The 25,171-nt window shown below is 46.0% G+C and overlaps 1 protein-coding gene across 3 annotated transcripts in view; it reads left to right on the top strand.

The window, feature by feature from the left end:
* The window catches only part of NUP133 (nucleoporin 133), a 397,333-nt gene that overhangs the window by 203,843 nt on the left and 168,319 nt on the right, over positions 1-25,171 (top strand). For all 3 annotated transcript variants that reach the window (XR_008891412.1, XM_056566853.1, XM_056566852.1), the window contains exon 15: positions 17,324-17,548. Coding sequence is in view for 2 of the 3 variants with exons in the window: in XM_056566853.1 (XP_056422828.1) it covers positions 17,324-17,548 (225 nt within the window). In the remaining variant the exon portion in view is untranslated. The remainder of the gene's footprint in view (positions 1-17,323; positions 17,549-25,171) is intronic.

Here is a 25,171-nt window from a genome sequence, read left to right as displayed (position 1 = left end):
TGAGAAAACCCAACTGTCCTGCATTAGGAGCGTATAACGAGACCAAAGTTAACGGGATATTATTAATCGTGCATCTCAAAATGACATATCTACCCTTTGTATCAGCATAAACTTCTTTCAGCTGGAAAGCTACTGTGTTTTTAATTGCTATCAAGGAACCCCTGGACTTAGTTTTGTAGTGAGACTGAAAAATATGTGGATAAGCTGTGTGCTTCAGTCTAAAGGCGTCCCTTGAGAGCAAATGCGTTTCCTGAGCAAATATCACATCACTTCTAAGCGCCTGTGCCTCCTTCCAGAAATATGAACGTTTACAAGGTGTATTAAGCCCATTAGTATTGATACTACCTATGCGGATCCCCATTGGACCAGCATAATTCCTCTATATAACTAAGTGGAGTGCCTAAGTAACGGGAAGGGGTGTGTGTCTCCCAGCCAGCACCCACACCCCTACAGTGCAGAAGCAAAGCATCACTAACGAAGGCATGAGCATCATTTAAGCGACTTAGACAGAAAAAAAAAACTTTCACCATAAAGAAAAACATAAAATAAGAAAAACACACGAGCCATAGGCCCAACTCAGAAGAGCCCAAAAAACGAAGTGGGGCAACAGTCCAGTCCGAAGCCATAAGCGGACCTACACAGCCCTCCCGAACCTGTAGATAGTAAAATAGTTCCCGTCACCAACTTCAGCTAGGCTACAGCCCATTCTTTTCGTATCTTGGGAGCCGAGTTGGTAGATCTAGATGATCTGCCTTGTATTGGAGGTAAGTTCCATGATGAGAGGAGAGATTGTCCCTCGGACGCTGAGCGAATGACGTGGGTTTTATTGTCCCTTCGCACCAATAAACGAGCAGGAAATCCCCATCTGTATGCGATATTTGCTGCCCGGAGGGCCAGAGTGATAGGTTGCAGCAGACGTCTCGCTTGCATTGTTGCCGCTGACAAATCAGCATACACTGCCACCTGATGGTAGGGGGCAGGGAGTCCATTATTTTTCCTGGAGTACTCCATAATTTTTTCTTTTATGGTAAAAAAATGGACCCTTGCCAGTATATCTCTTGGGACCGATTCGTCCAAATGGCGGGGTTTAGGTATCCGATGAGCTCTGTCGACCTCCAGTTCCTGAGGTGTGCAATCTGGTAGCACAGTGTGGATTAAGGAGCGTACATATGAAGGGATGTCCATAGGCTGTATTGACTCCGGGACCCCCCTCAATTTAAGGTTGTTGCGGCGGCTCCTGTCCTCCAGGTCAGCTATCTTTTCTCTTAGCATAGTGACCTCCTCCTCCAACTCTGTATGGGAGTCTATAAGTATGTTGTGAGATTCAGAGAATTCCTCCATCTTGTTTTCAAGGTGATCTATCCGCCCACCAAGTTCATCTATGGTGCTGTTCAGTGGGGATATTGTTTTTTGCATATCATGTAAAAAGGTCTGTCTCAGTATCAGTAGCATAGTTTTCATGGCAGTGTCTGTCAGTGGCGCTCCAGACACCTCCAGTGAGCCCAGAGCACCCAGTTCCTCCACCTCCCCCTCCTCAGCGACTAGCAAGCCCTGTACCTCCGCTCTGGGTGATGCGCAAGCTGCCTCCTGCGATGAGCCGAGTTCTGGTGTCGTGGCTGGAGGAGGGGAGGCCGGATCCAGCAGTGCAGGCCCCGCTCCTCTACCATGCAGGCTCCCCGAACGGAGCGCCGGACTTTCGCGGCCGCCGTCTTCTGTGCGATTCCGCTCCCCGTTCTCTGCTGCCAAGGAGCTGTGCAGCGCAGGGTCTGACGTGGATCTGCGGGGAGGAAGTTCAACTTGTATGCGAGGTGGGTCCGGAGAGCGGGGCCGCAATGTGTCTGCGAACGTCCCGGAGTCGGCGCCATCTTGCTCCCTCTGCTTGCTTCTTGTGAAGCTAAATTTAGCTAGAGTCCCTTGCCGTGCGATCCTTTTTCTGCGACCGGACATGCTGGGTGATGGTTCCCCCACTCTTTGAGCCAAAAAAAGATCGTGGTGACCGCTTGTTTAGTTGCTTTTTCGGGCTACAGGATCGGAGCTCCTATGCTATGCAGCCATCCACCTCGGCAGCCAGACCACGCCCCAGATAGCTTCTTATTAAGCAGGATCAAATTAACCCTACCAAGAACCCTGGTTAAAGCCTAGGCAGGTTTCTTCCACTGTGATGCAGTATAAATACGAGTAGCAAGCAGTATGAATTGGGCCAGTCTAAACGTGCCAAAGGACATTCTAAAAGGCTTATGACTTCAAAGACAAAAAGATGGGGTCCGAGGCACACACCATGCAGAAACACCGGGAAGCTCAATCACTCATGATATATAGTGCCACGCACAGAACAGCTGCAAAAACACAGCGGGGAGTCAGTGTGTAACCTATCTTGGACCATATAGACTCTGTGGAGGCTCTTGAGGGATGTCTCCACCAGGGAGACTTGCCATCTACCCCGACTTACAGCCGTACAGCAGTACCACCACTGAACAAGCGACAAGGTTGTGTGTATATCCTCCTCCCACGCCTCCATGAACTTTCCTTTTTTTATCCTTAGAGGGCACATTCATTTGATCATAAGGGTACGTTCACACTGACAAATATGTGCGAGGAATTTGCACTGAACAAATCCGCTCAGAAATGGCAGTTCTTTTCCGTGCGGAATCTGTGTGGAAATCAGTGCGGAGTTCAGCGCGGCATAGGAGACATTGTTAAAAAAAATAATAATAATAATAATAAAATTTGCGGGAATTCCGTGCGGAAGGGGGGTGGGCTGAATTTTTTTTACATTGACTTCTATGGAGTTAAGACACGAATTCAGCATGAAGAAAGAACATGTTCATTCTTCTTGCGTAACGGAATTCAGTGACAGAATTCCGCTAGCGGAAATTCCTCAGTGTGAACTGAGCAGAATTTTCATTACATACTACGTGTTTTTCACTGCTGAATGATTTGGAGAGGAATAAGCGAGCAGAATTACTTGCAGAAATTTCTCTCCAAACCCTCATTGTGAACATACCCAATAGATGAGAGATTAAAGGACAACTGTAGTGGTCAAAAATCCCTGCCCAAATGTTCCCCAAACAAAAGTTATACAATTCAGTCAATTAGTTCTATTTACCTATATGCAGCCGTTTCTGCGATATTAGAGTTGCCAGCATAGCCCAGTAGTCCTGCGTCCGTTCCCTATTCATTACATTGCAGCCGCCATCTTGGGGACGGAGATCTCTTCCTCCCAGCAGTGTTTGTGCTCCCCCTAGCCTCCGTCAGGTCCTCCCTGCTTATGCATATGCATGAGCGGGTGCTTTCTGAGGCAGCCATAGGCTCATCCTCAGAAACGCCCCTATCTATAAGATTCAAGCAGGGGGAGAATGAGGACGTCCACAGCTCCTCCCCCCTCCCCTGCTCTGTCTACATAGGACCTCACTTATCACGGGGAGGATTCAAGTTATCACGGGGGAAAACACAGAGCAAACCACAGAACAGGGAGGGGAGGACGTGTGTGTGAAGGAGACATATTACACTGCACGGGCTGGTGGTGTATAGACTACAGGGAATAAATATCATACTGGAGATGATTCTGTGTGTGAGATGGGGGGGGGGACTACTGAATGACACATGCTGGGAGTTGTAGTCCCTGTTATGTGTGTGTGTATGCCAGTGTTTCCCAACCAGGGAATGCTGGGAGTAGTAGTTTTGCAACATCTGGAGGCACCCTGGTTGGGAAACACTGGTGTATGAACTACAACTCCCAGGAGATCACAGAGATACAATAGAGGTGTTGGTGAACTACAACCCCCAGGAAACTACAGAGATACAATAGAGGTGTTGGTGACATACAACTCCCAGGAGACTACAGAGATACAATACAGGTGTTGGTGAACTACAACTCCCAGCCAGGGGACTACAGAGATACAATATAGGTGTTGGTGAACTACAACTCCCAGGAGACTACAGAGATACAATATAGGTGTTGGTGAACTACAACCCCCAGGAGACTACAGAGATACAATAGAGGTGTTGGTGAACTACAACTCCCAGGAGACTACAGAGATACAATATAGGTGTTGGTGAACTACAACTCCCAGGAGACTACAGAGATACAATATAGGTGTTGATGAACTACAACCCCCAGGAGACTACAGAGATACAATAGAGGTGTTGGTGAACTACAACACCCAGGAGACTACAGAGATACAATAGAGGTGTTGGTGAACTACAACTCCCAGGAGACTCCTGATACAATAGAGGTGTTGGTGAACTACAACACCCAGGAGACTACAGAGGTACAATAGAGGTGTTGGTGAACTACAACTCCCAGGAGTCTCCTGATTCAGTAGAGGTGTTGGTGAACTACAACTCCTTTATACACTCAAACAGCAGAAAGCTGACAAAGCATGCTTGGATGTATAGTCTTACAACAGCTGGAGTCACCTCTGCAACTCCAAGCATGCACATACAGCAGAAAGCTGACAGGGCATGCTGGGATTTGTAGTCTTGCAACAGCTGGAGGCACCACTGGAATTCCCAGCATGCCCGAACAGCATATAAAATAACTGGGCATGCTTGGAGTTGTAGTTGTGAAAAAGATGGAGGGACCCCTATCAGGACAGTTTTATAGACAAACAATTATGTTTTTTGTTTTTTACCATTTTTACTTTCACTATCCACTCTCCAGTGCCCACACTACAGTGAGCACGGAGGCAGCCTGCTTCATCACTGGACAGGAGCCAGCATGGGGAGGGGGAGATGAGCAGAAGGGGAGGGTGTATGCATAGGGAAGGGAGATGTGGGCGTTACAATATAATAATTTGCTCGGGGGGATAGAACAGGGGGAGGGCAGCAGCTTACAGGAAGTAAGCACAAGGCATGATGGAAGATGTAGTTTTATTTTCACTTCTCCTCCGTAATTCATGTGCTGATAACTGGAGAAAGACTGGGCCAATTTTGATGGGGGAGACATCGTTGGAAAGGTCTTTCAAAGACCTATTAAATGAGGTCAAAAAAAAGTTTTTTTGCCCAGCACTGCAGATGTCCTTTAAGCCTGGTAAAGGGCTATGTAACACAAAAGCCTCAAAGGTTGTGGACACCTCAAAACCCCTGGGACCCTGAAAAGAATAAGATAGTGTCTGAAGGGCGCAATAAATTTCCCCAGCCGGCAATGAGTGACAAAATGCATAACAAGTCTAGAGAGATTAGCCTTTTTCCCCACCAACAAGTCAGTGAGTCTGGTGAGTTTCGCCCCCACCCACAAACGAAAAGGACTAGACAATAAGCCTGGTTGAAAAAAGGATTCGAAAGAAAGGGCAGGAGGGAGGAAACAGGAGATTGCAAAGAAAACTTGAAGTAGACCAGGCATCAGAGACAAAGCATGAAGGGTAAGTAACACCAAAGACTGAAGTAAAAAAGCAAGGGGACAGGAGGATCACGTAAGAGCAGAGTAAGAATAGGGAGATATTAGAGACTCCTCAAGACCTACCCACCGCTGGCCCAGTTGCGCCAACCTAGCAGCATAATAATACAGTGTGGGACAGAGAGGCCTATTAATACGGGGACGTTTATGATTCAAAATGAAAGCAAAAACCTCCCGCTTGGGAACGGGAATTGGAAGGGAGTGAAATAGAAAAAATCTGATCGCATGTATCCTCCCTATCCAAGAATTTTGGCAATTTCTTTCTTTCTCAAGTCCTCCTTAGTGGAACGATAAAATAGTCGATAATTTGCAGCATAGAGAGAGCAGAGGTATGTTGTAAGCTGTACCCCAAGGTAAGGGAGGCCTGTAGAGGAGTCTCGAAAACCAAAATTCAGATAGATAAGGCGCTTGACCTGAGATGGGGACATTGCAATAGAGAGCTTCAGATATAGCAACATTTACATGCAGACCCGACAGCCTAGCAAACTCATCCAACAATAGCGTTAGATTGGGCAGGGACACCAGAGGGTTAGTTAGGGTCAGCCACAGGTCGTCTGCAAAAAGTTTATCCTTATACTCAGAAGAGGCCACTATGACCCCCAGTAATATCCACATGTGCCCAAATGGACGCAGCCAGGGGCTCCATCACCAGAGCAAAAGGCACTGGAGAGAGAGGGCACCCCTGGCGCGTACCACACCTGATGGCGATGGGTGACTAGGACGTGGTTGGGAGTTTCAGAACTTTTTGGAGTGGAATAGAGAAGGTGTAGAATCCCAACAAATGGCCCACTGATACCAAATTTAGATAAAATGGCAAATACATTTAGCCAAGACACTGTATCAAAGGCCTTCTCTGTGTCCTAATGCCAACAGTGGCATAGTTGTAGAGTTGACCAATGGATAAGATTCAAGATCTTTCCTAATGTTAGGTTTGGCCTGACATCCTGGGATGAACCCCACCTGGTCCAGGTGAACTAGAGAAGGGACGAGTCTTTTAACCCCTTAAGGACGCAGTTTTTCAGTTTTTGCATTTTCGTCTTTTCCTCCTTACCTTTTAAAAATCATAACCCTTTCACTTTCCTACCTAAAAATCCATATTATGGCTTATTTTTTGCGTCACCAATTCTACTTTGCAGTGACATTAGTAATTTTACCCAAAAATCCACGGTGAAACGGAAAAATCATTATTCGACAAAATCGAAGAAAAAATGCAATTTTGTAACTTTTGAGGGCTTCAATTTCTACGCAGTGCATATTCCGGTAAAAATGACAGCTTATCATTATTCTGTAGGTCCATATGGTTTAACCCCTTAAAGACTGGGGGGTTTTCCGTTTTTCATTTTCGGTTTTTGCTCCTTGCCTTTAAAAAATCATAACTCTTTCAATTTTGCACCTAAAAATCCATATGATGGCTTATTTTTTGCGCCACCAATTCTTCTTTGTAATGACGTCAGTCATTTTGCCCAAAAATCTACGGTGAAACGGAAAAAAAAATCGTTGAGACAAAATTGAAAAAAAAAACGCAGTTTCGTAACTTTTGGGGGCTTCCGTTCGGTAACAATGACACCTGATATTTATTCTGTAGGTCCATACGGTTAAAATGATACCCTACTTATATAGGTTTGATTTTGTCGTACTTCTGGAAAAAATCATAACTACAAGCAGGAAAATTGATACGTTTAAAATTGTCATTTCTGACCCCTATAACTTTTTTTTTTTTCTGCGTATGGGGCGGTGTGAGGGCTCATTTTTTGCGCTGTGATCTGAAGTTTTTAGCGGTACCATTTTTGCATTGATAGGACTTATTGATCGTTTTATTCATTTTTTCATAATATAAAAAGTGACCAAAAATGCACTATTTTGGACTTTAGAATTTTTTTGCCCGCACGCCTTTGACCGTGCGGTTTAATTAACAAATTTTTTCATTCGGACATTTCCGCACGCGGCGATACCATATATGTTTTTATGTACATTGTTTTGTTTTTGTTTTTTTTTTATGGAAAAAGGGGGGTGATTCAAACTTTTAATAGGGAAGGGGTTAAATGATCTTTATTTACTTTTTTTTTTCACTTTTTTTTTTTTTTTTTTGCAGTGTTATAGCTCCCATAGGGACCTATAACACTGCACACACTGATCTTTATCATTGATCACTGGTTTCTCATAAGAAACCAGTGATCGATGATTCTGCCGCTTGACTGCACATGCCTGGATCTCAGGCACTGAGCAGTCATTCTGCGATCGGACAGAGAGGAGGCAGGTAGGGACCCTCCTACTGTCCTGTAAGCGATTTTGCCGCGGCGATCCCGAACAGCCCACTGAGTTAACCAGCATGGTTTCAGTTTCACTTTAGACGCGGCGTTCAACTTTGAAGGCCGCGTGTAAAGGGTTAATAGCGTGCGGCACCACGATCAATGGCGCGCGCTATTAGCCTCGGGTCCCGGCCGTTGTTAGAGGAGTGTCATGTGTCCTTAAGGGGTTAAATGGTACCCTACTTATATAGGTTTAATTTTGTCGTACTTCTGGAAAAAAATCAGAACTACATGCCGGAAAATTTAAATGTTTAAAAATGTCCTCTTCTGACCCCTATAACTTTTTTTATTTTTCCACGATCAGGGCGGTATGAAGGCTAATTTTTTGCGCCGTGATCTGAAGTTTTTATCGGTACCATTTTTGTTTTGATCTGACTTTTTGATCACTGTTTATTAATTTTTTTAATGGTATAAAAAGTGACCAAAAATACGCTTTTTGGGGGGACTTTGAAATTTTTTTTACGTGTACGCCATTGACCATGAGGACATTTACACACGCGGCGATACCACATATGTTTATTTTTATGTACACGGTTTTATTTTTTTTATGGGAAAATGGGGGTGATTCAAACTTATTAGGGAAGGGGTTAAATGATCTTAGGAACATGTTTTTTTTAGCTTTTTTTTTTGCAATGTTATAGCCCCCCTAGGGGCTTATAACATTACACACACTGATCTTTTACACAGATCACTGGCATGTATTAACACGCCTGTGATCAGTGTTATCGGCGCTTGACTGCTCCTGCCTGGATCTCAGGCACGGAGCATCATTCGCCTATCGGACACCGAGGAGGCAGGTGGGTGACAGGGTCCCTCCCGGTGTCCTGTAAGCTGTTCGGGATGCCGCGGCGGTCCCGAACAGCCCGACTGAGCAGCCGGGATAGTTTCACTTTCGCTTCAGACACGGCGGTCAGCTTTGATCGCCGCATCTGAAGGGTTAATACAGGGCATCACCGCGATTGGTAATGTCCTGTATTAGCCGCGGGTCCCGGCCGTTGATGTTTGCCGGGACTGACCCAATATCACCGCGTGACCCCCGTGGCATATCGTGGGAGCCGGCGGAGGACGTAAATATACGCCCTTTGTCGTTAAGGAGTTAAGGCAAGAAGCATGAATGGAGGTCAGTAATTTAGAATCTACATTAAAGAAAGAGGTCCAAAGTTAGCGGGAAGAGAGTGGTGCTTCAGAGAATTTTTTTTTTTTGTGGATAACCATAGAAAAGTTTATTCGTGTTTGCAGGCAGCTGGAGGCAGAGTCTCTGGTTACTATCAATAATGTAGAAAGGTTGCATCAATATAAAACAAAACATTACAAACAGCCCTTGTTAGAGGAAAAAAAAAACTGTTCATTAAAGCCCCCTCGGCTCCACAAGTCTCTGCCAGCCATGAGAAGGTGAGAAGTCACATGCTCCAGCCATGAGAAGGTGAGAAGTCACATCCTCTAGCCATGCGCATTCCCACTATAAACTGCACCACACACGGCATGCTACAAGGCTATCCTTCCAGAAACATCAGCATTGGTCATGCAGCATGTCCTCAAATGTTCCAGAATGAATGGCTACCATGCCTGGGGGGGGGGGGGGGGGGGGCATTAGGCACCACACACATCCTAAAAGTTGGGGGCCTTGTAGAATACACAAGCAGGCACCAACTGTGCGTTCTATCAGGCTCATGTAGACCAGCCATAACAAGCCACCTTCAATTTGTCAACAGCACTGCAAGACCATGGCATAGTAAGCAGTGGCCCACAACATTCAAGCAGTCAGATGTAAAGGCAAAGGAAATAGAATGGATTATACCAACTCAGGCAGTCTGATGGGAACAGGTCATGAAAAAATCATGAACAGTAATAAGTGCATCAAGAAATTCAGGAGCAAGAGAGGAATTAGACGAGAGAGTTGAAGAAAGAAGTAAGATGCCGGATCCGAAGAGCGGAAAATTTCTTAAAATAGGCCGCAGAAAAACCATCAGGACAAGGGGACTTGCCTTATTCCAAACTGTCCACCGCCACCTCATCAAGTGAAGGGGGCATTCAGACACTCACAGTCCTTAACCGAAAAAGAGGGAACAGTGATGGAAGCAAGGAAAGCAGAGAGAGAATCAGCAGGGTCAGAAGATGAGGGCGGAGAAGAATAAAGTTGGAGTAGAGGGAATAAAAAGCAGAATATACTCGATCAGGGTGGGAAGTGCGGAGAGCTGGATAGTGTGCACACGGTTGAAGGAAGAAGTCTTCTTAAGCATAGCCGCCAGCAGCCGGTTATTGGCCAATTTGTAATAGGTGGTGCTTGTCCATCTGACCGCCTTTTCAACCTTGATAAATAATAGAGCATCCAGCTGTGTCCTCGTGGGAGCAATAGACTTGTATAGATAGGGAGTAGGATCCTGCTGATGGGCAAAAGACAACCTAGCCAGCTTGGCCTCCAAGGTGGCTTGCACCCTAGTTCGGTCACCTTTTAAGACAAGTCGCCGTGGAGATCAAACTCCCTCGGACGTTCGCCTTATGCACCAACCACACCCATTGTGGGGAAGAGTCTGCGGTAGCATTATGAGAAAAAAATTGACATCTGCTTCCAATTGCATTTTCACCCTCTACATAGTAAAGACTCGTTGAGCCTCCAGAGAAAAGGGACAGAGAGAGGGGTCATGAAATCAAAAACAGCCAAGACTGCATCATGATCTGACCAAGAGGGGGGAACATGACAAGCATATAGCAATTGGGGCAGGGAAGCAGAGTTCGTCAAGACCCAATCTATCCTAGTGTAGTGGGTTTGAATGGGCGAATAATAGGTATAGTCTCGGCTAGTGGCATTATGCTCCCTCCAAACATCCGCAAGAACATAATCAGAAAGCAAAAGGGAGAGCAAATGCTGTTGAGTCCCTGACCTACAAAACTGAACGGTGTTAGAACGATCTAGCTTACCATTAAAAACAAAATTAAAATCACAAGCCTATAGCAGAGTATAGGTGGTCAGCGAGCCATGCCTGGAGCACATTTCCTTGAAAAAAAAAAGAGTATCAATGGGTGCATAAGAATCCACCAAATACGTTTATCATACATGGTTCCTAACAGCATGAGATAGCGACAATCTGGGTTTTAAATAGTCTCGGTCACAGCAAATGAAAGGGAGTTGTGCAACAATACCAGGACTCCCCTGCACTTGCTAGTAAAGGAAGACACATACGCTCTAGAAAAGGATCGATGAAAGAATGTGGGGTGGCTAGTTATCGTAAAATGGGACTCTTGCATACAGATGATATCCGGTTTAAGGCGCTGGTAGTCCTGGAAGGCCTTATCCCTCTCAGTCAAGTTAAAACCTTGCAATATAAGTCTAAACATGGGAGATAAGACAGAGGTGCAATAGCCCTCAGAAGAAGGGGGCCAGAGAAGAGAAAATAGGTAGCAGAGCAAGGAAGGGGGAGAGAGTGAGTAGGGAAGAAGAGAGAAAAAGTTGGTGGAGAAAAAGAAAAGGCTAGTTGCAAAGAAACTGTGGCTGGGCGGGAGAAACGAAGCACAGAAGGGAAGCTCCAAAGGAGCATACGCGGTCATAGTCCATCCAAGACTGGCAGGCTTCTCGCAGGATGAGGGCCATGTGTCCGTAAAGAAGGGCAAGGGGGAATGCTGTGTAAAATTGCAGAGGAAGTCAAACAAAACTGGTGCCACCAAGCCCCTCATAATACAGCCGTCTATAGGATCCCGAGATGATGGGAAAGGGCCTGAGAGGGGGGAATGGGATGGAGAGATGGGCAGCAAATGGAGAGTCCAGGATAATCGAGGGGGGAGGGGAGAAAGTCCAGCAAGGTTACGAATGTGGAGGTGTGCAAAGTTCAATGAACAGCAAGATCATGCAGGTGGCGGAATATAGCACCTTCAGGGAGGGGAGGGGGGTCTTCTTTCAGGCCTCTGTTCTCCGAACTTTGCCGATCACAGTGGTCCAGGTGTCCACCAAGGCAAGACATCACAAGCCTCTCTAAGTGCGCACAAGATGTGCGTGGTCACGGATGCAATATGAATGGAAAGGGGAAGCCCCACCTGTACTTCACTTGTTCCCTCTGCAGCACTAGGACCACCAGTCGGAAGTCTCTGCGACAAGCCAATGTGGACAGAGCAAAGTCTGAATACAAATGAACTGTAGGAGGAACGCCAGGTAAGGTAGGAAGATTTCTAGTAGCTTTCAGCAATGTGTCACGTACCTCGCAAGTTCTGGATTCCGGGGCCTTGCAAGCGCCCTGTGGACATGATCAAATCGTTGTATTTCTGGTTCCAGCTGAGGTGCTAGAGGTATGTCTTGGTTAGGTCCATTTCTGATTCAGACAGGCCTCAAATGAGTGTATTGGCACACTTGGACCGGTCCTCCAGGTCCTTCATCTTCAGTTCATGCTCATGGAGGTGAGCAGCATGGTCGTCTAGGTCCTCCCCATCATCCTCTGCTGTGTCCGCTAAAACACCTAGTTTGGCCTCCATATCAGAGACTCTGTGGGCCAGTTCCTGAATCTGGTATGTGAAGTCTTTCACAGGGACGTCTGGAACAGTTGTTCGGGGGATCCTTCACCTCAGAAAGGCCTGTTGGTGAGTCAGTGCAGGAGGCCGCTATCTTAGCCAAGGTGCTTGTCCAGAACAACTCCAGAATAGACTGGGAAAGAGCCTTAAAATTGCCGTGAGACCCCCCTCCTACCGGATCAGGACAAAAATCGGCACTTAACCAGCCTAGCGGTATTCCCGAGTGTGACTCGGGGTTAATTTTCGCTGCTAGAAGCGGTAACCCCGAGTCACGCTCGGGGTAGAATTGCAGAGTTGCTGTGCGGGCTGCACAGTATATCGCAAAAGCAATCAAATCGCGATTTTTGCTTTTTGCGATGTAGTGATGCAGCCCACGGGAAAACATGTGATTATCTGCTCGGGTCGGCTCCCGTTGCGGGGGCCGGCCAGAGCAGGTAAAGACATATACTAAAAGTCAGTGTTTCTCAACCAGGGGGCCTCCAGATGTTGCAAAACTACAACTCTCAGCATGCCCGGACAGCCAAAGGCTGTCCGGGCATGCTGGGAGCAGTAGTTTCACAACAGCTGGAGGCCCCCTGGTAGAAAACCCTGAACTAAGTGTAAAAGTAAGAAGGAAGAAAATAAAAAAACCTTTTGCTCACCTAGTCCCGGTCCCTGCAGATGTCGTTCCCCTCCGTGCGCTCTGTTCACTGCTCTATTCATCTTACAGGACCTTTCACTTTTCAGCCAATCACAGGCCGCAGTGGTGTAAAGCCTGTGATTGGCTGAAGGGGAAAGGACTTGTTCTGCAGCAAATACACTAGGTTTGAAATCTGCCGGCAAACCTAGTGTATGTTACTGCAGGACAAGAAGATGACAAGGTGACAAGGGGGGAATGTGACACAGGGGAGAATGTAACAAGGGGGGAATGTGACACAGGGGAGAATGTAACAAGGGGGGAATGTGACACAGGGGAGAATGTAACAAGGGGGGAATGTGACACAGGGGAGAATGTAACAAGGGGGGGGGGAATGTGACAAGGGGGGGGGGGGAATGTGACAGGGGGGGGGGGATGTGACATAGGGGGGAATGTGACATAGGGGGGAATGTGACAGAGGGGAGAATGTGACAGGGGGGAGGAATGTGACAAAGGGGGGATGTGACGGGGGGAGTGGAATGTAACATGGAGGGGGGAGAAGGTAACAAGGGGGGGGGAGAAGGTAACAAGGGGGGGGGAGAATGTAACAAGGGGGGAATGTGACAGGGGGGATGAATGTGACAGGGGGGGGGGGGAGAATGCAACAAGGGGGGGGAATGTGACAGGGGGGGAATGTGATATGGGGGGGGAAATGTGACAAGGGAGGGGGAATGTGACGGGGGGAGATGTGGAATTTCAATGCAAAAAATTGTACCGCTTTTGGTACAAATTTCCAGACGGAATCGTACCGCTAGGGAGGTTAAGGAGGCTTAAAAAGACACAAGCAGCACGGAGCTCACATCAGGGAAGTGCTATCACGTAAGCTGCGCGCATGCGCCCCTGTGGGTGTTCTTTTTGTAATTGGGGTCTATATTGGGTGTTCCCGTTTTTTTATTTTCCTTTCATTTTTGCAACTATTACTTGCAAAGTTAGGCCTCAAATGCGCACAGTGCTCTCTTCCTCTTGAGCCCTGTCATATTTTCAGGCAACAGTTTTGGGCCCCATATGAGGTATTTCCATTGTCAGGAGAAATTGCCTTACAAATTTTGGGGGGCTATTTCTCCCTTTTACCCCTTGAGAAAACGAAAAATTTGGTGTAACACAAGCATTTTAGTGCTTCTAATTTCTTGGCCCACTGTCCCAAACACCTGTGTGGTATAAATACTCAATGCACCCTATGTAATTTTGAGGACCGTAGTTTCAAAATTGGGGTAACTTGCCCAGGTTTTCTTAAGATTTTGTTAGAGCAGCTGCGACTATCAGCCATTGCAGCATAAATCAGCACTTAAGGCCTCAAATTTAAATGGTGTTCTCTCACTCCTGGGCCGGGTTGTGTGCCCTCACAGCACCTTTTGTCCACTCATGAGGTATTTTTATACTCTGGGGGGGGGGGGGGGGGGTTTATAACTCAAATTCTCCTTTTATCCCTTGTGAAAATAAAAAATTCAGGGTTACACTTAGTATTGTAAAAGATCTAAAATACTGGTGTAACCCCTACTTTCTCATTTTCACAAAGGCTAAGTAGAAAAAAATTCCCCACAAAATTTGTAACCCAATTTCTCCTTAGTGTGGAAATACCCCATATGTGAATGTAAGGTGCTGTGTGGGAGCACAACAGAACTCAGAAAAGATAGAGCGCTATAGGGCTTTTGGAGAGAGGATTAGGCTGGAATTGAAGTGTGGGATGTCTGGAAAATTGCCTTTACAATGCCACCATGGTGCCGGAACAGCAAAAACCTACCACATGTAACACCATTTTGGAAACTACACCACTCTAGGAATGTAATGAGGGGTACAATGAGTGTTTACAGCTCACATGTGTTTTGTACATTGGGTCGTTAATATAAAAAATTTGATTTTTTACACTCAAATGCTAGTGTAACCCCTATTTTTTTCATTTTTACAAGGTGTTAAGGGAGAAAAAAGCACCACAAAATTTGTGACTCAATTGCTCCCATGTCTGGTAGTATCCCATATGTGCACATCACATGCTGTGTGGGGACACAACAGGGCTCAGGAGGGAAGAAGCAGCAGGGGGGCTTATGGAGAGATAATTTTGCTGGAATTAAAGTTGGGTACATTATCGGGTTTACTAATCCCCCATGGTGCCTGAACGGTGAAAATCCCCAATGTGACACAATTTTGGAAACTAATCCCCCCCAAGGAACATAAAAAGGCGTGCAATGAACATTTACACCCTCTAAGTGTTTGACAGATCTTTGTTAAAAATCCAATTTTTTATTTTCATGGCTCACTGTTCCAAAAATCTGTCAAACACCTGGTGTTTAGAAGTTCAGTGTACCCCTTTTTAAGTTTCTTGGTGGGTGTAGTTTAAAAAATTTCACATGTAGGGGGGTTTTCTCCCCCGACATGTGAAATGGACATGGCCCCTGACTTCCATTCCAGTCAAATCCTTGCTCCAAAAGCCCAAAGGATAGGGGATAAGATGTCTTATTGCAGGGGGGGCTGCCCCTGTCATCTGGTGCCGGAGGGTTGTGGCGCCACGGCCGGGTTCCCTCGTGCGGTCACACCATGCCCCCTCAATGCAAGTCTTTGGGAGGGGGCATGGCGGCCCCCTCAGTATCACTTTGATAAGTAAAAGCATTATTTTTAGTACTTCAAGTGAGGCAGGTCAAATATGAAAAATGGGCCTCTGTCAAAAGGCCAAAATAGGCAGCATCATTAACACCTTAAATGAAATCTGTCACCTGTACTAACCTGTCGGTACCGACAGTGCAGGTGAAACTGATGACAACGGTACTCACCTTGTCCTGTCCGTGGCGGGGATCTTCGGTAATCTTCTGTTTAGCTCCGCTCCAAGCACCCAGCTTAGTGACATCACCTCTGCTGCTCCCTGCTGGGTCCCTCTGTGAGAGAACAGCAGCGATGGTGTCACTAAGCTCTGCCCGTGCCCCAAGCTTGGTGCCCGGAGCGGAGCTAACGTTGATTACCAAAGATCCCCGCCACGGACCGGGACAAGGTGAGTATTGTTGTCATCAGTGTCACCTGCACTAGCTGTCGGTACCAACAGGTTAGTGCAGGTGACACTGATGACAGATTTCCTTTTAAGGTGTAAATGATGCTGCCTATTTTGGCCTTTTGACCGAGGCCCATTTTCCAGGTGAGTACAGTTGGTTGTCGTCAGTGTCATCAGCACTACATGTTGGTACCGACAGGTTAGTGCAGGTGACACTAGTGACAGATTTCCTTTTAAGAACACAGGGCATAAATATATGCACTGTGCCCGCTCCTGTTCTATGACATGCTCTAAGGAGATGCGTCATAGTTGGACAGTGGCTAATGTTGAACATCACCATTCACGGTGATGTCCAGCATTAACTCCTTTGATGCCGCCAACAAAGTTGATTGCAAAATGTGAGAAAGATATCTCGACTCAATAGGGCTGGTCTGGACACCAGCTTTGTAATCGCGGGATCCTGATCAGCTGAGAGGACGGCGGGAGGGCCCTTACTAGTCTCCCCACCAGCCGATCGTCGCTCCAGTTTTCCAAGAAGCCATGACGGCTTGGAGCAATGGAGCACCGATAACACTGATCAATGCTGTGCAATGGTATCACCGTGTGCAAAAATGGCCAAACTTTTACAATATAACCCTAATTAAACCACACAGACAATTTCGTATACGTAAAAAAAAAAGTCCAGAATTGCTTATTTTTGGTCACTTTATTCTTTATGTATATATATATTATTATTTTTTTATGATGTACAATCAAAAAGTCCCACCAAAACAAAAATACTTATAAAAACTACAGATCACAATCCAAGAAATTTGTCCTCACACATCCCCGTGTACAAAAAATAAAGTTATAGGGGTCATCAGAGGGCAATTTTAAGCATACTAATTGTCATACAAAAAGCAATAATTTTTATTTTTTTTTAGTAAAATAAAATCTATATAAATTGGGTATTTTATGAACATACAGAATAAAGTGTTCTAAAGTGTGCTGCGTAGAAACAAAAGCCCCCAAAATTTACAATTTATTGCTTCACATATAATTATTTTCTGGCTTTGTTATGACAACATTTTACCACAAAATCTACAGCAAAGTATGATTGATGGCTCAAAAACAAGCCCTTATATACGTCTGTATGTGGTAGATACATATTTTTTTGAATGAAGTGGCATGCATGCCTCTGCTCCATTCATGGTTTATAGAACTGCTAGAGAATGTACCCCTTTAACTGTGGTATTTTACTGCCTTGGGAAAACTGCTGCATATGCCTAAATGTTTTTATGAATAAAAACTTGTGGCTTCTCATATTCTCTGTCTCCCTGTAGCTCCTTCTTCCTGATCATGCCATGCCACCTGTCTGTCTCAAAACAATGGTCCAAAAAATGTATTAGTATAATTGATGCTGGCTTAAAAATGGATGAGAAATGTCCTAATTTTCTTTTACTTGATTTTGCATCTTTTAAACTCAGGTTGGGCTATTTGATCGTTTGAGCACTTTTCAAGTAAGAGGATCTACCATGGCAACTCGTCTATTGCTTTGTGAACATGCAGAGAAACTATCCGCTGCAATAATTCTCAAGAACCACCACACTAAGCTTCCGGAATTGGTTAACTCTGCTATACAGCTTGCCCTGAACAAGAGGATGTGCTCAGTCCCCCACAATCTTACTGCTGCTGATGTTTACTTTAGAGAGGTATGCTTCCAATTATCCTTAAGTGGGTATTCGAGTATAATACATATAATGTTTTACTGGTGCTGGTTTAAGAATAGGCATTCAGAAGCGGTGAGTGAGGGGGATCGTAAGGCTATGTTCACACGGCAGAATTCCATACAGAAATTCTGCTGCAGAGTCCCATTTATTTCAGTGGGATCCTGCTGCGCTGTGCACATGGCGGAATTTCTGCACCAGATGTTTCTGGTGTGGAAATTCCGCTGATCTCAAAGAATGAACATGTCCATACTTTTTGCATACTCTGCAATCTGAACGCTGGCATGTGATGCCGGTGGCTGCAGAATGTGTGCACAGAGAGTTTCTATGTGGACATTCTGCTATGTGAACATAACTTAAGTCGCTGAAAGAGGAGCTGCAAGGGACTTGGATAAGACAGTATCACTTGTTTTTGTTTTATTTTACCATCCCAAGCAAAATCGAAATAATTATTATACTGAAATAATCTTTATGGTTAGGATCACACATTGCATATATGCAGTTTATTTCATGCTGAGCAAAATATGCTGTTCAGTGGGAAATATGCTGCGTATTCTCCTATGAAAAGACACATGTTACTTTGTTGCAACCATGTGTGTGCAGTGAGGTTTGGAGGTGGGGGCCCGCAAAAAATTTGACCATGACTCGTGCCCTGCTTTAAAACCTCACTGTGCACACAGTGCTGCCACGGGGTAACCCTGTCTCTCTGCTCATGGGACAATGCTAGGCGTATTTCCTGCTGCAAAATTTGCGTAGCGTGAAATATGCTGCCGATACTCAGTGTGACCCTACTCTTAAAGGCAATTCTTTTAAAAAATCACTGATTATTCTCTTGGTGGGGACACTCAGAAGGACACTCAAGCAAATACTAGAGTTATCCCTAAACACAGTAATTCGAAAAGAAAGATATTTAAAACATCATATTTATATCATACCAGAAACCTACTAACGGTTTTATTGACTTACTATTAAATTGACCATAGTGTGTGTATAAATATGGGTTTGAGATGATTAATTTAGATTGCTCTTTTAGGTGACCGAGATGTAGAACATATTTGATCTATATCAGTAGGAGGATAGATATAGATATTAATGATGTGTTTATAATTTACCACTTTACCCAACTGACCGCTTCATATACAATACAATATAAAGAAGACGGGCACTCGGTTCATCCTAGTGAGGAGTATCTTTATTTTTTGTGCATAAAATCAGCAAAAGCAGGACACCTGATCGGCTTAAAAGGAGCTGTAGTAATTGCCATTTTGCGTGGCTCCTGGCGCTTCCTCAGACCACGCCCACCTGGAAGCGAGAAGCCTGGTAAATACCTCGTGCCCTCTGACATCTCCAGGTATGGGCGCTCATATGTCCTGATAACAAACATTACAAGTTATTTACAAATAAAATTCTGAAGTGTTGTGTATATATATTCACCTCCTTTACTGTGAAACACTGAACAAACATTTGGCAGTACCAATTCACTTCGCAAGTCACATTAACATGTCACATAATTTGTAAGTAAGGTCCACCTTTCTGCAATTGAATCTCGGTACACCTGTTTTGTGAAGGCCTTAAAGTTTGTTAGAAAACATAAGTAAACAGCAGCATGAAGACCAAGGTGCTCACAAAACAGGTCAGAGATAAAGTTTTGGAAAAGTATGAAGCAGGGTTAGTGTCACGATCACACCCTATCGGTCCAGCCAAGACATTAGAGAGAGTGTGATGGTGCAAGGGTTAAAGCCGCCAGACCTCTGAGTATCCACTACTAGTCCCAGCAAGTCACCAAATTTACCCTTAGATAAACGTGTTTCCACCAGAGCTGCCTTCAGAAAGGTGAGCTCATATATTTAGAGATCAAAGACCAGAGCGGATGAATTAAACATTTAATCTGATAAAAGGTATCATAGTGCTATGCATAAAAATAAACAAATGACACACAGTTACAAAAATATGAAAGAGTTTAGCAAGGCAAGTTCAGAAAACAAAAATGAAGTTCTTACAGCATGATGATATAGCAGTCCATGAGAGTGAGTTCCAGCTGTTCTTAGGATGGTTTTGTCATCTTGTTGCACAGCATTGAACACCCTGAGTCTAGCATTGTTAACTATTATATATCTGCCTTTTTGGAGGGAGACTCCATTCCCCCCTCCCCTCTGATCCCACCAGGGGGGCATCTCTGTTCCTGGCCCTCTAATCTGGTTGATGATATGATGGGACCAGAGTGCCCTTACATCCTGCTGCTTCAGAAGAGCCTCTGACTTCAAAGGAGATACAAACAAACAGCCAGACCCCCAATAAAATGCAATACACAAAAGGACACACCGTCTGAATGACCTCTCACCCATGTCTTGGATAATCCATCACACACAGTTATAATTTATAATACACATATAGGATCTTAATAATCAGGCCTTGGGCCTGACAGGTTATTATGAAAAGAATTATAATGGAATGACTATGGCAAAGAATATGGCCATCCACCCAAACTGTTAATTCAGGCAAGGTGAAAATGTTATGGGTTGTTACGCCGAGCGCTCCGGGTCCCCTCTCCTCCCCGGAGCGCTCGCAGCGTTCTCTTATTCACAGCGCCCCGGTCAGACCTACTGCCCTGGTGCGCTGCGATATTGCTCCCAGCCGGGATGCGATTCGCGATACTGGACGCGCCCGCTCGCAATGCGCATCTCGGCTCCCGTACCTGACCCGTTCCCCGTCTGTGTTGTCCCGGCGCGCGCGGCCCCGCTCCTTAGGGCGCGCGCGCGCCGGGTCTCTGTGATTTAAAGGGCCACTGATTGGCGCAGCAGGCCTAATCAGTATCCTCACCTGTGCACTCCCTACTTATACCTCACTTCCCCTGCACTCCCTCGCCGGATCTTGTTGCCATTGTGCCAGTGAAAGCGTTTCCTTGTGTGTTCCTAGCCTGTGTTCCAGACCTCCTGCCGTTGCCCCTGACTACGATCCTTGCTGCCTGCCCGGACCTTCTGCTACGTCAGACCTTGCTCTTGTCTACTCCCTTGTACCGCGCTTATCTCAGCAGTCAGAGAGGTTGAGCCGTTGCCGGTGGATACGACCTGGTTGTTACGGCCGCTGCAAGACCATCCCGCTTTGCGGCGGGCTCTGGTGAATACCAGTAGCAACTTAGAACCGGTCCACCGACACGGTCCACGCCAATCCCTCTCTGGCACAGAGGATCCACCACCAGCCAGCCGAATCGTGACATGGGTTTTACAGGAATAGAAAAACAGAGCGGATTTCTTCCAGAACAGCGCTACACTCAACTTCAATTAAATGAGTGGAGTATTTTAAAAAATCTTCAGTTCTATTTTAATCATGGATAATCCTCAAATCAGAAGCATCCAATGGTAACTGGTAACTCTGGAGGAGATGGAAAGATCAACAGCAAAGGTGAATCTGTTCAAAGGACATTTTTTTTTTTTTTTTTTAAAGTCCTTTTATATTAACTGTTCTATGCATACACAGAGGGGAAAAAAATACAAAAGCAGAGACTTACAAAACAAAAGCAGTCCAATAGACAGAGATGTGCCCAACCACCCCACCCTGCCCAGTGTCCTAAAAAGGAGAAAATACTAATAAATGATTTCCACTTAATCCATCCATAGTGTTAATGTCAAGGCGAACATAGGAAACTAATTAAATGCAGAACAATCAAAATACACATGGAACCGAGCAAGGAGCCCTAAGTACCACAAAGAAATAAAACTGGCATGTAAAATAGATAACGAGAACTCTTCAACCACTAGCTAAGTAATTTTACAGACTTCCTCTTTGTGACTTCCTAGCAAAGGATTCAACCACTAACAGATGAGCTTCAAATGGAGAACGTGCAATATGTATTGATGAGTCCACTGGACAGCTACTAGTTGTGCACTCCATAAATCTGGCCTTTATAGAAGAGTGGCAACAAGAAAGCCAGTGTTGAAAATGGAATTTTGTGCATTTGCACAATTGAAAGCATTACAGCTGTATACAAGACACACACAGTCTCTCACTCGGAGCCTATCTCAATTAACAGCTGTTGTTGAAAGTGAGCTACAAGAAATCTTGTTTGGAGTTTGCAACAAGCCATGAGAGAGACAGCAAACATGTGGAAGAAGGTTCTCTGGTCAGATAAGACCAAAATTTAACTCTTTGGCCTTTGTGCAAAACACTGTACGGGAGATTTATCAAAATCTGTCCAGAGGAAAAGTTGCTGAGTTTCCCATTTATTTATCTTTTTTTCTCTGAAAAATGAAAGTAACAATCTGGTTGCTATGGGCAACTCAGCAACTTTTCAGGTTTTGATAAATCTACCCTGTGTGTGTCAGAAACCAAACAGTGTCCATCATCCTGAGTACACAATCTCCCAAAGTGAAACATGGTGGTACGCTTGTGCTGTGGGGATGCCTTTCTTGAACAGTACGGAAAAACTGGCCAGAATTGGAGGAGGCAAATATAGGACAAGCCTTGAAGAAAACCTGATAGTCTGCCAAACACTTAAGACTGGGACAGAGGTTAAGCTTTTAGCAGGACAATGACCCAAAATCTACTGTTGAAACTACAATAGAATGGTTCAGATCAAAACAAGTAACATAGCCTAATCAAAGTATTGAAAATTAAATTGAGAATCTATGGCAATCCTGAAACTTACTGTACACAGCTTTTTTTGCTAAGAATAATGGACAAACCATTACTGTGAAAGGTAGTTCTACCTAGTATTAATCTGGAGGAGTGGTGGTAATGCATTCAACAGAACTTTTATGTTCTCGTATTTTTTGTTTTTGTCACAATAAAAGCTATTTTACACTTTTAAAGTACTAGGCTTGTTGTGTATGTCAAGTGGTTACTCTATTGAAGTATATTTGAATACCAGTTTTTAACAGTAGACACATTGGCTAAAAGCCCATGGTGGGTAATCACTTATGCCATGATAAACACCAAAACCCAACTCACCATGTTAAAAAAAAAAAAAAAAATCGTGTATTGATAAAACTTCAATTTCAATAAAGGCAGATTAAAATGGCTCCAAAGGAAAACTGCATTAAAGGGGTACTTTTTCGTTGCAAATCAATATATATATATATATATATATATATAATATATATATTTTTTTTTTCTCGTTCAGCTCCATTGGGGGACACAGAAACCGTGGGTATTATCTGTCTGCCACTAGGAGGGTGACACTAGGCATAACAAAAAAGTTGGCTCCTCCGAGCAGGATATACCCACCCACTGACTCAGAGACACTCAGTTTTTAGCTTAGTGTCCTAGGAGGCAGACACAGGTCTGGTTACTCCAGACCTGGTCTACTTTTATTATTTTCTAGTTTTATTAGTGTTTGGATTTTTTCTCCCTTTTTTTATTTTTCTAGGTTGGGGTGACAGGAGCATGGCGCTGCCTGATAACCCCGCATGCGACTGAAGGGCACGGTCCATAGAGTATGGTCCATTAACCCTTCCTCGCCACCAACCAGCACCAGGTTGTACCTTGGGTCCGGGTCACCTATTGCCTCTGCTCGCCCCGCTTATTGAAGCCTGGTATGATGCAGTTGGCCACACTGGTTGAAGACTTCTGGGGAGGGAAGACTTCAGGAAGGTAAGTATATAATCTTGGTGAGTATCAATTCACCCCCACCTCACCCCTCTCTGCTGGGGCCTCTCAGGAGTTAATAGGGGCACCAGTACAGTCTATGGCAGAGGGGGCACCTTTTGGGTCCTGCTGCTGTTGGGCAGCTGGCCCATTTAATCTTGTGTGCAAGGTAGCCACACTAAGATCTGTGTGGAGGGGACACCGTCTTGGGTCCTGCTGCTGTTGCGGCAGCTGGCCCGTTTACTTTCATCCCGCTGTGGCAGCAGGCTTTTTAGTTCTCCGGTAGCCATCCCCACTGTGCTGGGGCCCGCCACCGACCTTCCCTACCTCTGTGCGCCTGGCCAGACCTGCTGAAAAATCTAGTCCACGGCTTCGGCCTAGTCCGGCCGCGCATAGCTCCGCCCCCATAGTTCGCGCTTCGATGCGCTGCCAATCCCTGCACAGCACGCGCACAGGGGGCAGGGTTTCAGCCTCTCCTGTGCTAGAGCGCACACGGGGGACGGTTTTCAGCCACTGCCGTGCTAGCGCGCTGCGGGGGTAGCCAGTCTCCTCCCTCCTTTCTTGGGGATCACGTGACGCCCTGCTCCATCTCAAGCTGCTGCACTCTGCTCCTGTGAGTCCCATATCTCCAGCCTGAATGTGCTCCCTGGTGCTGCAAGCTTTCCCTGCGCTCCTGGCAAGACTACAGGAACTTCAGGACACAGGAAACTGGGTGAGTTTGTTCCTTTTTTCTTTCTGTCTCTGGGTAGCTGACTTCTCTGTATTTTTGCAGTGTCCACCCCCAGCTTTGAACCTTCTCGCAGACAGGCGACCGCTTTGGTCACTTACTATGCTTGCACGGGGTGTAAGGTTAAAATGCCTGCTCTTCCTCCCACCTGCTCTTCCTCCCGCCCTGATCCCCCCCCCCCACCCAGGATAGCCCCCCTGGAGCGCGTGGCCCCTGAACCTGCCCCGTTTTGGGTGTCTTCTCTCTCCCAAACGATTTCTGATCTGGCGCAGGTTTCCAGGGAGGTAGCTACGGCCTTAAAGCAGTCCTCCTTGCGTCCTCCTCGGGAGACCAGTTTGGCGTCTTCGGACCGTCGACTCTTCGACAGGGATCCCAGGGTAATTTATTCTGACTCCTCTCCGGAGCGCAGGTCTTCCCGCCGCTCCCGGTCCCCTCCGTCTAGGCAGCACCCTCGTGGTCGCTCTCCTAGGGGCCGTTCCCAATCCCCGTACCACCTTTCCAGATCTGTGTCACCTAGATCCGGAGTTTCCACTGCCCGTTCCCGGTCTCCCGGGGAACTGGTGGACTCCGCAATCGGATTCTGGAGAGCTGTCATCCATGTCGGACTTGGTGGACAGCTTGGTGTCAGCTACATCTTCCATCTACAGGACCCTGGAACTCCGGACCCTGCTCCTGGAGTTTCCTTTACACGGACTCATTGCTCCCCCAAGGTCTTCCATCCTCATAAGGAGTTGAATGATCTTCTGGAGAACGCCTGGAAGCTTCCGGAGAAGCGCTTCTGGGGCACTAAACGGTTGAAGACTGTGTCCGTTTTCTCAGGAGCTTGTCTCTAAATGGACCGTTCCACTTTTGGTGGACCCCCCAGTCTCCCGTTTATCAAAATCCACCACCTTGCCGCTGGCGGATGCCGCTTCCTTTAAGGATCCTGCTGACAAGCGGGTGGAAAATCTGGCGAAGTATGCCTTCGAGTCGGTTGGGTCCTCCTTGCTTTCGGCCTTTGCCTCAACTTGGGTCTCTAAGGCCATGTCAGTTTGGGCTTCTCAGCTCCGCCAAGGGGTGTTGTCCGGGGCCCCTTTGGGGGATCTGGCGGATATTGCTTTCCAGATCTCCAAGGCAGGTGACTAGATCTGCCAAGTCTCCTTGGAGTCAGCACACTGTGCGGCCGTTGCGGCCGGCAATCTAGTCGCCAGTCGCCGCTCTATGTGGCTAAAGGCTTGGAACGCCGACGCCAAGAAATCTTTGACAGAAATGGCCTTTACTGGCGGCTGTCTTTTTGGTAAAAAGCTGGACAACATCAT

This window comes from Hyla sarda, chromosome 3 (genome assembly GCF_029499605.1).
Source record: "Hyla sarda isolate aHylSar1 chromosome 3, aHylSar1.hap1, whole genome shotgun sequence".
NCBI classification, from domain to species: Eukaryota; Metazoa; Chordata; class Amphibia; order Anura; family Hylidae; genus Hyla; species Hyla sarda.
This window is presented reverse-complemented; position numbering and strand designations above follow the sequence as displayed.